The sequence below is a fragment of the Piliocolobus tephrosceles genome, chromosome 13 (assembly GCF_002776525.5).
Source record: "Piliocolobus tephrosceles isolate RC106 chromosome 13, ASM277652v3, whole genome shotgun sequence".
Classification (NCBI taxonomy): Eukaryota; Metazoa; Chordata; class Mammalia; order Primates; family Cercopithecidae; genus Piliocolobus; species Piliocolobus tephrosceles.
Genome location: NC_045446.1, coordinates 47235019 through 47247288, shown reverse-complemented (window position 1 = coordinate 47247288; position 12270 = coordinate 47235019). Strand labels below are relative to the sequence as shown.

Genomic DNA, 12270 nt, shown 5'->3' with positions numbered 1-12270 from the left:
TCGGGAGTTTGGGACTAGCCTGGCCAACATGGTGAAAGCCCATCTCTACTAAAAATACAAAAATTAGCTGGATGTGGTGGTGCACACCTGTAGTCCCAGATACTCGGGAGGCTGAGGCACGAGAATCACTTGAACCTGGGAGGCAGAGGTTGCAGTGAGCTAACGCCACTGCACTCCAGCCTGGGCAACAGAGTGAGACTTGGTCTCAAAAATAAAATAAATAAGTGTTTTTAAAAGTCTTCTGGGAGTATCCCAATGAATCCCTCCTGGTCAAGAAGCATTGGTAGATATCTTTCTAGACATTTGTATGTGCATAATATTTTTACAAAAATGGAATTATATATATATGTTAATATATTAATATTGAGGTATATTTCATACTTTAATTTAAGCAGCCCACCAATTAGGCAGTTCCAACTTTGTACTATTACAAATACTGAAAAACAGTAAAAGTAGGCTAAAAACAAATTACAAATAATTAGGGAAAACCCCTCAAAAGTTCAGGAAAAGGACAAAAATGCCTAAAAACTCTTAAATTGTTGAAAATTGCTTTATGAAGCATGAAAATGACCAACATTATTAAAAAAAAAAAAAAAAAAAAAACCAGCAACTGGGAAATACTCATTTTCAATCAAATCATTGTTTCAATCAAAATGTTGTATTTCACCAGAATGCTTTCAGAAAAATTGCTTTCAGTCCAATCATATGCCTCTGTGGGAGGCAGCCAGAAAGAGCTTCCTTCCAGCTCCCACGAAGTCCTTGGAAAAGGTTTGGGATCCCCACTGCCAGCAGTTCTAACCGGGAAATAAACATCAGACCAACTGCTGTGCGTGAACCCAGCAAGGATCTGCCGATTATCTTATGTGCCAGGCTCTGTGCTGGGCACTGGGAATATGAGGCAACCAAGACAGTTTCTGCTATCCTCCCTGGCAGGGGCTCACAGTCCAGTCTGGCAAGGCAGACAGACACATCCACAGGTAATTCCAATACAAGGCAGACAGACACATCCACAGGTAATTCCAATACAGGTTGAGATGAGATGAGAACTGGGAGGCATGGTAAATGGGGAGAGGCAAGTGAAAGCTTCTGCCCTGCCCCTCCAGCAGCCGTGGGACGGTAGAAAACACAGCCTCTTCCTCCTCAGCAAAATGTTCTCGTTACTTTTGCTATGAAACAAATTACCCCAAAAACCTAGTGGTTTCAAACAATCATTTGATTATGCTCAAGGATTCTGTAGGTCAAGAATTCACGGCTAAGTGTAGTGGTTCATGCCTGTAATCCCAGCATTTTGGGAGGCCAAGGCAGGATAACTACTTGACCACAGGAGTTTGAGACCAGCCTGGGCAACATAGGGAGATCCCTGTCTCTATAAAAGAAAAAAAAGAACTCAGATAGGGTACTACAGAATGGCTTCTCTACTCCAGAATGTCTGTAGTCTCAGCTGGGAGGACTGAGTGGCTGGGGTGACTCAAAGGCTCTGGAGGTAGGTATCACGTGGAGGTATCTTCACTCAGGAGCCTGGTGGTTAGCGAGGGCTGTCACATGGGACCTCCACCATAGCTGTTTTCCAAAGCACTCGCACACGGCTGAGGCTTCCTCACAGCATGGAGGCCTCGGAGTGGGCCTGCACAGCAGCTCAGGACCCCAGACACGAGTGTCCCAGGCAACAAGGACTTTTCTGCCCTGGCCTCAGAATTCCTCAAGTGTCACTTCAGCTGAGTTCTACTGTTAAAGCCAGCCACAGCCTGCCATGTTGATAGGGAGAGGAATTAGATATCACATCTTGATTGGAGCAGTAAGGTTCTAAGAAGACAAGTGGGACAGACTTTGTTGTGGTCATTTTTTTTTTTTTTTTCCAGAGACAGGGTCCCTCTGTCCCAATCATAGCTCACTGCAGCCTCAAACTCTTGGGTTCAACCAATCCTCTCACCTCAGCCTTCCAAGTTCTGGAAAAAAAAAAAAAAAAAAAAAATCCAGCTAACTTTTTTATTTTTTGTAGAGATGTGAGTCTCACTACGTTGCCCAGGCTGATCTCAAACCCCTGGCCTCAAGAGGTCTTCCTGCTTGGCCTCCCAAGGTGCTGGGATTACAGGCATGAGCCACTGAATCTGGCCTGTTGGGGTCATACAATCTACCACACCCGAGGTAGACCCAGGCACACCATTTACTGCCAGGAGGGCAGGTCTGAGAGGGGCCCAGCTGGTGCAATGGAGGTAAGATGGGAAAGAAGCTAAACTCTTCTATCCTTAGGCAATTTCATGTGACCATGGCTTCACTTTCTGCTTCTCCATGATGACTTTTTTTTCTTTTTTCCTTTTTTTTTTTTTAAGACTGAGTCTCGCAGTGTAGTGCAGGCTGGGGTGCAGTGGCACAATCTCAGCTCACTGCAACTTCCACCTCCTGGGTTCAAGCAAGTCTTGTGCCTCAGCCTTCCAAGGAGCTGGGATTACAGGCTCGCACCATCACACCTGGCTAATTTTTGTTTTAGTAGAGACAGGGTTTCACCACGTTGGCCAAACTGGTCTTGAACTCCTGACTTCAAGTGATCCGCCCACCTCGGCCTCCCAAAGTGCTGGGATGACAGGAGGGAGCGCCACCCAGCCTCCCTTATGACTTTTCCATCTCACCAGTGTGTCAAATTGTCTGCCTACTTTGCCTTTTGTGCCTTAGTTTCTTCTGAATAATGGAGATGTTAATACTGTCTACCTCATAGAGTGACCATGAGACAATATGGTAGTCCCCCAATGTCCGCAGGGCATATGTCCCAAGGCCCCAGTGGTTGCCTGAAACTGTGGACAGTACAGAATCTTTTATATGCTGTGTTTTTTTCTACACATACATACCTATAATAAGATTTATAAATTAGGCACAGTAAGAAATTAGCAACAATAACTAATAAAATAGAACAATTATAACAATATACTGTAATAAAAGTTATTTCAAATTTATGAATTATTTCTAGAATTTTCCATTTTATATTTTCAGCCCACTGTTGACCATGGATAAAGGAAACCATGAAAAGGCGGGGAAACTACCATACTTAACAAAATACTCACTGCAAGTCCAGGCACAGTGGCTCATGCCTGTAATCCCAACACTTTGGGAGGCCGAGGTGGGCAGATCACCTGAGGTCAGGAGTTCAAGACCAGCCTGACCAACATGGCAAAACCCTGTCTCTACTAAAAATACAAAAATTAGCCAGGTGTGATGGCAGACACCTATAATCCCAGCTACTCGAAAGGCTGAGGCAGGAGAATCACTTGAACCTGGGAGGTGGAGGTTACAGTGAGCTGAGATCATGCCACTGCACTCCATCCTGGGAGATAGAGCAAGACTCTACCTCCAAAAAAAGAAAAAAAAAAAGAACGGTCAGGGAACAAAGATGAACTCTGAGCAGCGGTGCGCGTTGGAGCTGGCTTGTATGGGCTCGCAAGAGCCACCTTTCAAGCTTTCAGGAATGCTGCAAGCCAGTTAAACACAGGCATTATTAAAAAATCATATGAACTCGGCTGGGCGTGGTGGCTCAAGCCTGTAATCCCAGCACTTTGGGAGGCCGAGATGGGCGGATCACGAGGTCAGGAGATCGAGACCATCCTGGCTAACCCGGTGAAACCCCATCTCTACTAAAAACACAAAAAACTAGCCGGGCGAGGTGGCAGGCGCCTGTGGTCCCAGCTACTCGGGAGGCTGAGGCAGGAGAATGGCGTGAACCCGGGAGGCGGAGCTTGCAGTGAGCTGAGATCCGACCACTGCACTCCAGCCCCGGCGACAGAGTGAGACTCCGTCTCAAAAAAAAAAAAAAAAAAAAAAATCATATGAACTCACAGATAAAGTATATTCAAAACTAGTAAATCCTCAGAACTCACCACTTTCTAATTATTTCACACCATTTAACTATTATTCGTGGTCTCCAAGTCATTTATGTCTGCTATATCTGCAGAGGAGAGATAAGATGTAATGGTCTGCTCCTGAGCATCTCATACCAACCCCTGGTTGTAACATCCCATTAGTAATTTGAAATCGGCCATGGTGGGAGTTCCAGAAAGTCTAATGTACAAATAATGAGTTTCGCAAAGAGAACATAGAAAATAGTGGGGAAGAAATTATTAAAAGAATAATTCAAGAAAATTTCCCAGAACTGCAAGATAATTTTCAGACTAAAATAGTTCACTCAGTACCTTGCAAAACATGAAAAAAATAAAAGCCAAGGTATTTTTGCAAATTTCAGAACACCAAGCGCTAATAAGATGATCCTGAAAGCATTGAGTCAAAAAAGAAAAAAGTTACCAAGTTACAAACAAAAGAGTAGGAATCAGAATAACATCTGACTTCTTGGCAATAGCATTTGGTTTTTGTTTTTAAAGCTATAAACAATAAGCGATGCTAAAAATGTTTAAAGAAAATTATTTCCGGCCAGGCACGGTTGCTCCTGCATGTAATCCCTGCACTTTGGGAGGCCAAGGCAGACAGATCACTTGAGGTCAGGAGGTCGAGGCCAGCCTGGCCAACATGGCGAAACCCCATCTCTACAGAAAGTATAACAAATTAGGCCAGGAGCAGTGGCTCAAGCCTGTAATCCCAGCATTTTGGGAGGCCGAGACGGGCAGATCATGAGGTCAGGAAATCGAGACCATCCTGGCTAACCCGGTGAAACCCTGTCTCTACTAAAAAATACAAAAAACTAGCTGGGCGAGGTGGCGGGCGCCTGTAGTCCCAGCTACTCGAGAAGCTGAGGCAGGAGAATGGCGTAAACCCGGGAGGCGGAGCTTGCAGTGAGCTGAGATCAGGCCACTGCGCTCCAGCCTGGGTGGCAGAGTGAGACTCCGTCTCAAAAAAAAAAAAAAAATTAGCCAGGAGTGATGGGGGGCACCTGTAATCCCAGCTACTGGGAGGCTGAGGCAGGAGAATCACTTGAACCTGGGAGGTGGAGGTTGCAGTGAGCCGAGATTGTGCCATTACACTCCAGCCTGGGCAACAAGAAACTCCGTCTCAAAAAAAAAAAAAAAAGGAGTCAAAATATCCAGTGTTTATTAGCGATTCAAGGGGAGATATAGAATAAGCAGATGCACATCTAAGTCTGCAGTTCAAGGAGGGTCTGCCCTGGAGGTATGAATTTGAGTGTAGTAGCTTTAAAGATGGCATGGAAAACCATAGATTAGATGAAGTTACCAAGAGTTGAGATGAACAGAAAAAAATGACATCCAAGGACTGAGCCTTTTGTTAGGGACTGCTAGAGGCAGCGTTTCCCACATCCTCCAAAAGGGCGCAAACCAAGAAAGAGGAAGACAGAAGATAAGGAAGAAGGAATCTAACACTGGAGACAGACAGAATATTCGGATTGCTGGTGAACAGGGATCCCAGAACTACAGGTCTCAGGGTAAGCTGTCTAAACTGGCACTAGAGGATGAAGCGTCCTGGGAGGGTATCACCAAGGAAAAACAAAGAGTAACCCTGTTTAAATGTACTGAGATTAAACTATGGCTCAAAGTCTGGGGATGAGATAGAAACAGGAACACAGAACTCTAAGCAGATGGAAAAACAAGGTAACTAACATTATTTTTTGTAGATATATTTACAGAATTATAACTGGAATCACATCAACACTGTATACAAAAGTCATAGAAATGTAAACATAGAATATTGATTGAGCCACAAATGATTACAGAATTATGAAGATGCCAGGAAAGGGGCATAAAAATGTTATTTAAAGCAATTATCCTAGATACACACCTGAAAAATTGAAAACAGGTAGTCAAACAAGTACATGTACACAAATATTCAGAGCAGCACTATTTGAAACAGCCAAAAGGTGGAAACAATCCAAATATCCATCAACTAATAAATGCATAAACTGTGGTACACACACACAGTAAAATACTATTCAGCCACAAAAAGAAATGAAGTACACACATGCTATGTTAGTGAGCCTCAAAAACATCATGCTAAGTGAGACTGCCAGGCACAAAAAGTCAGATATTGTATGAATCCACTTATATGAAATATCCAGAAAAGGCAAATCCATAAAAACGGGAAGTGGATTGGTGGCTGCTAGGGGTTGGGGGTATAAAAAATGGGGATAACTGCTTAATGAGTATGGGCTTTTTGTTTTTTGAGACAGAGGTCTATGTTGCCCAGGCTGCTGTCAAACTCCTGGGCTCAAGCGTTCCTCCCATCTCGGCCTCCCAAAATGCTGGGACTAAGTCAAGAGGAGTGTGGGGTTTTGCTTCAAGGTGATGAAAATGTTTTGAAGGTGGTGGTTGTACAATATTATGAATAAACAAATGCCACTAAATTGTTCACTTTAAAATGGGGAATTTTGTAATGTGAATTTCACCTCAATTTTTTTAAAAAAGAATGTTACTTAGAAATAAGAAGGTGGGCCGGGTGCGGTGGCTCACGCCTGTAATCCCAGCACTTTGTGAGGCTGAGGCGGGCAGATCACGAGGTCAGGAGTTCAAGACCATCCTAGCTAACACGGTAAAACCCCATCTCTACTAAAAATACAAAAATTAGCTGGGCATGATGGTGGGTGCCTGTAGTCCCAACTACACGGGAGGCTGAGGCAGGAAAATGGTATTAACCCGGGAGGCAGAGCTTGCGGTGAGCTGAGATCACGCCACTGCACTCCAGCCTGGGCAACACGGGGATACTGTAAGATGGACACCTACCACTTGAAAAGATGATTTTTTCAAGGAAGAAAACAGTTGTTGGAGGAACCTACAAATTCTAGGTGCTCACATGGATAGATAAGGGCAAATAATGTGCATATGCTATTTCACTTGGGTCAACAGATGTTACAAAAAAAAAAAAAATATGGAAACTTTTTTTGAGACGGAGTCTCACTGTCACCCAGACTGGAGTGCAGTGATGCCATCTCAGCTCACTGCAACTTCTGCCTCCTGGGTTATAGGTGCCTGCCACTATGCCCAGCTTACTTCTGTATTTTTAGTAATGACAGGGTTTCACCATGTTGGCCAGGCTAGTCTTGAACTCCTGACCTCAGGTGATTCACCCACCTCAGCCTCCTAAAGTGCTGGGATTACAGGCGTGAGCCACCACGTGCAGCCCTTTTTCTGAATTCTGAAGGATCGTGGCTCTGTAAACAAACACCAGCCAGACATGCAGCTTAAACACATAAGTCTTATAACTTTGAACCACTCCCTAGGGTTGTCTGAGATTTTAGTCATTCAAGCAGCAATACCCATGTACCCCATTAGGTTAAGAATTAAATTAAAACACAACACCAAAACAAGTTAAATCTTACTTTAACCCACCAAATATTTTCAAAGGCCAGGAACCCAAGCCCATTTCAAATATTCTTCCTAAACCCCCAACGCTCCAGACAAACTGTGCCTGTTTACTGTCCCCTAGATTCCTTCTTCATCTTTACCCCTCACTGCAAGATCCAATGTCTCTCCGTATCAGATTCCCCTCCCTCCAGTGACACTTTTACGTATTAGGTTAGTGCAAAAGTAATTGTGGTTTTTGCATCAAAGTAATGGCAAAAACCGCAATTACTTTTGCCCAGATTACTATTTCTGATGCTACCAGTGGTTAACATCTGCCAGGGATCTATCTGCCTTTAACATTAAATGTATCAAAAAAAACTTAGAAACATTTTTGCCATGACACCAAAACAAACACAAAGGCATTATTTCCTAGTGTCTTCCAGTTCTCCATATTTAAGGCTACCACCTATGAGGTTATAAGCTGCTCAACTGGTTTAAGGGGCCAACGAAGGGATGTGATGTACACTATATTACTGCTCCCTGGAATCCTAACATCAATCACCTAAAACACTTCCCCATCAAACAAGATCAACACATATGAACCACTGATATATATACATTTTTCTTCTAGGAAAATAAATATAAAACGTGCTTTTAGTTAAACAATCATTTTATTGCTTGAGTCCACAGACAAATTTATGCGACCAGGGCAGAGGCTGTAGATGATTCACTGAAAAAGAAAAAAGGGGAAAGAAAGAAAATCAGGATTAATACCGGTCCCTCCATATTCATTAACAGATAATCTCCCCACTAATGGTGCTATTCTCAAACAGTTAATAAATGCAAAAGCCCAAACTACTGAATACCTGAACCAACTCATTGCGTTGAAGCACAATGAATGAAGATGCTCACTCAGACATCCAAGGAAGAACTGGCCAACAAAAGGAAAAACCTTTCTGGTGGAAACTGCGAATGTCTGGCGATCAATCATCATAGTGAGCAATTCATGCGAAAATTAATTCAAACTCCTGGGAGTAGAGGTATGAAAGGAAAATTTACCTACTAAAGACAAGCAGCCACACCCATTCGATTATGTGCTGCCTGTGGCTGCTTTCCCACTACCAGGCCAGAGCTCAAAGAGCAGTTAACCAAATAGCCCCCAAGGCCGAACATATTCACTACTAGGACTTTTACTATTGGCTGACTCCTATACTTGATAACAACAACAACAACAACAACAGAGTTGACACTCACTATTTCCAATTGGGAGGCAGGACTCGCTTGGTCTTATAATATCGAGCCAAACGGTGAATCCGGCTCTCTATCAGAATCAGACGGAATTTAGCATCCTTATCCTAAAAATAAAATTTGGCGCAATTCAAGAAAACCACCCAAAATGACCGAACATTAACAAACATTAATAAGACAATGTAGAGCTACTATGCACTTTCTCTAATGAAAATCTCTTTGGGTAGAATTTGAACTTCAAAGCAACCCTACACTAGTTTGTGTACTTAGCCACCTTGGATAATTCAAACCAGATGCATGTATAAGCAGTCCTATTTAGCACCAGATTTTGTTTATTAGCTTACCTTTCTGTTCCTCTCAAGATGCTTTCGAACAGCAACTGCTTTCTTAATTAAATGGTAGAGATCTTCAGGAAGATCAGGAGCAAGTCCCTTAGACTTAAGAATTCTTAAGATTTTATTGCCTGTCACAAAACGTACTTGTGCAACACCATGTGAATCTCTCAGGATCACACCTGAAAAGGGAATCATGTTTTAACTTTCAACACGAAACACTAACTGGATGATGTCGAGGCTCAGAAATCAGGGCATAGTTTCCTATCCGTAAGCTGGAGGTATACTTTTATACATCACAGAAACCAACATGGGAATGCACATAAAGCTCACTCAGACATCCAAGGAAGGTTTACCCAAGACTAAGGAAAACCTTTCTGGTGGAAACTGAGAAATGCTGGAAAACTATCATCACAGTGAGTTTGCTGGAATACAGATGACCAAAGGAATTGGGATTCCACAGCTAACATTTATTGAGAACTCTGGTCATTCTTCTAAAAACTTTACACGTTATTTCTTTTAAACCTCTAATGAGTTCTGATTACTTACAGTCTATGACACATTTTCTTTTGGTGTGTCATACCTCCAATTAGACTACAAGCTCCAGGAGTACAGATATTTTGCATCCCCCTTCCCCCTTTTAAGAGATGGGATCATCAGGTGCTGTGGCTTATGCCTGTAATCCCAGCATTTTGGGAGGCTGAGGTGGTGGGTCACCTGAGGTCAGGAGTCTGAGACCAGGCTGGCCAACATGGTGAAACCCCGTCTCTTGGTGGTGCTGCCTGTAGTCCCAGCTACTCCAGAGGCAGAGGCAGGAGAACTGCTTGCATGAACCCAGGAGGCAGAGGTTGCAGTGAGCCGAGATCGTGCCACTGCACTCCAGCCTGGGCGACAGAGTGAGAATCCGTCTCAAACAAAAACAAAAACACACAAATTCACCAGGCCTGGTGGCGGATGCCTGTAATCCCACCTATTCAGGAGGCTGAGGCAGGAGAATCGCTTGAATCCAGGAGGTGGAGGTTGCAGTGAGCTGAGATCGCGCCACTGCACTCCAGGCTGGGAGACGAGCAAGACTGTCTAAAAAAAAAAAAAAAAAGAGGTGGCGCCTCTCTGTCACCCAGGAGTGCAGTGGCTTCATCATAGCTCACTGCAGCCTAGGACTTCTGGGCTCAAGTGATCCTCCCACCTTTGCACCTGTATCTGGGAATATAGGCACACTGCGGCTGGCTTTTTTGGGCGGGGGAGTAGGAGGCTAGTATATTCTCAGGCCCCAGAACCATGTTCAGCACACAGAAGGCAAACATTTGCTGAATGAAACCACTTGCACGAAGTCACACGCAACTGAGATTCAAATCACACCTAACTGTGAAGAACTGTATCAGGCACTCTGCTTAGCCAATTCCAACTCCTCCACTTGAGAGCTGTGTGATTTGGAGCTGGTTAGTATCCAGCTGCACTGTGCCTCTGGATCCTCAACTGTAAACTGGGGGGAAAGCCACGAAGATTTATTTCAAAGTATTGTGGTCAGAATTAAACGAGATCAGTACATGTAAAGTGCTTACAATGATGCCTGTAGTACGGTGCCGAAACCATAGTTTTTGCGATTTCTAAAATAACTTTACCACCTACTAGATCCTACAAGTCACACGAGGACAGGCGAAAGAGGCTACACAAACACTCACCGATTTGTGAAGGAGTCAGGCCCTTCTTGGCCAGTTTGTAAATCTGCTCCTTCACGTCGTCAGATGTCAACTTCAACCACTGTTATGGAATAGAAAGCAGCCTTAGGATGAGAACTCAGGAATGGCGCCTAAGCACAGCGCCCTCTCCGCCCGCAAAACCGCGCTCCTCATACACGCAAGTTCCTCACCCCGGCGTCGCTTCACCCGAAACAAATGCCACCCCCTTCCCCGGATTCTCCCCGGTCCCAGCGCGCTACTTACAGTGGGGACGCTGCGTCGATAGGGCAAAGCCGACTGGGACAGGCCCTTCCTGGGGAGAGAAGCAGTCTCTAAGTGAGGTGGCGGCTCGTGCCTGAGCAGCCCAGAACATCATCCCTTCGGCTCGCTGCCCACACTCCCTCTCTTCCTCCCACACCCGCCCAGCAATCCGGTTCGACGCCCCGAGCTTACCCGGGAGCATGCATGCGACCCATGATGGCGGCGGTCAGACAGCGAAAGGAGAGCGAGGGCGGAAATGCCGCAGGAAGCCACCCAACACGCAGGAAGTGACCTCACACGTCCACGCTTCCTCGCACGCAGGAGGCGGAGCTACGCTGCGCAGTCACCGCCGTCTGTGTGACTACATCTCCCGAAATGCATTTCAGCGTCGCAAGCGATTCGTCAATCGGCCGGGCCTCATCCCGGCATGCATCGGTCTTTGATCAGCCTTGTAGCCAGAGCGGGAATTTGAGGCTGACTGCAGGCAGCTTGCGTTGAAATTCCCTACTTCGGACTCCGAGATGATAAAGATTCGAATGCTGCGCTGGGGGTGGGCATGGAGCAGGTAGGGCTAGAAGAATCAGCCATACACAGGTGTTTGCTCATTCACCAGTTCCTGGCTTTGCCCTGGAACTAGATACCTCAGAGTCGGCCCTCCGCCTAATAAAATAACAGATACAATAGCATGTGATGAGGACCACACGGGAAGCCATGGCTGCGGCTACCGCCCAGCCGGCGCTTCCATTTCTCATTTCTAAATCCTACTCTTATCTGTCACGGGAGAGTCACTGACAGTGAAGAAACGGTCTAAGGAGTTGAACCACGTTCCTGCGGATGCCTGCCGCCCTCCGCACTCGAATTCCCTTGCGCAGGGCTTTGGGGCGCTGGACTCTCCGGGGAGAAGGGTTAGGCAGAGGCTTACGGAGCCGTGTTCCCAAGTGAGACAGTTGGTGGGCAGGGAAGAGCCTTGGGAGCAAGATTGCAAAGGCCAAGAGGATGAGGGATAAAATGAGGCGTTTGAATTTCCTGGGAAAAAGGAACCGTAAAGGAAATAGCAAATAGCTTTTTTTTTTTTTTTTTTTAGCCGGGGTTTCGCTCTCGACTCCCAGGCTGGGGTGCAATGGCGCGATCTCGGCTCGCCATAACCTCCGCCTCCCGGGTTCAAGCGATTCTCCTGTCTCAGCCTCCTGAGTAGCTGGGATCACAGGCATGCGCCACCACGCCCAGCTAATTTTTTATTTTTAGTAGAGATGGGTTTTTCCATGTTGGTCAGGCTGGCCTTGAACTCCCGACCTCAGGTGATCCGCCCGCCTCGGCCTTCCAAAGTGCTGGGATTTCAGGCGTGAGCCACCGCGCCTGGCCGGAAGAAGCTCTTTTAAGACAGACCTAGCCTGGGCAACATGGCAAAACCCCGTCTCGATAAATACAAAAAATTAGCCGGGCGTGCTGGCTGGTGCCTTTGGTTCCTTCCAGCTACGAAGGAGGCTGAGGCTGGAGAATCGCTGGAGCCGGGAAGGAGAT

At 45.6% G+C, this 12270-nt stretch overlaps 1 protein-coding gene and 1 non-coding gene across 2 annotated transcripts; both read right to left on the bottom strand.

Moving 5' to 3' along the window:
• Positions 1-7881: 7881 nt before the first annotated feature.
• RPS13 (ribosomal protein S13) lies at positions 7882-11109 on the bottom strand. The gene is made up of 6 exons (XM_023230790.2): positions 10942-11109; positions 10753-10801; positions 10492-10570; positions 8822-8991; positions 8484-8584; positions 7882-7959 (listed from the first exon to the last, which is right to left on the bottom strand). Exons 1-6 carry the CDS (start codon positions 10962-10964, stop codon positions 7926-7928), a joined length of 456 nt encoding a protein of 151 aa, XP_023086558.1. The 5' UTR covers positions 10965-11109; the 3' UTR covers positions 7882-7925.
• On the bottom strand, positions 8138-8228 carry LOC111555098. Its single transcript, XR_002735409.1, has one exon. It is a non-coding gene; the product is annotated as a small nucleolar RNA SNORD14 (small nucleolar RNA).
• Positions 11110-12270: the final 1161 nt, after the last annotated feature.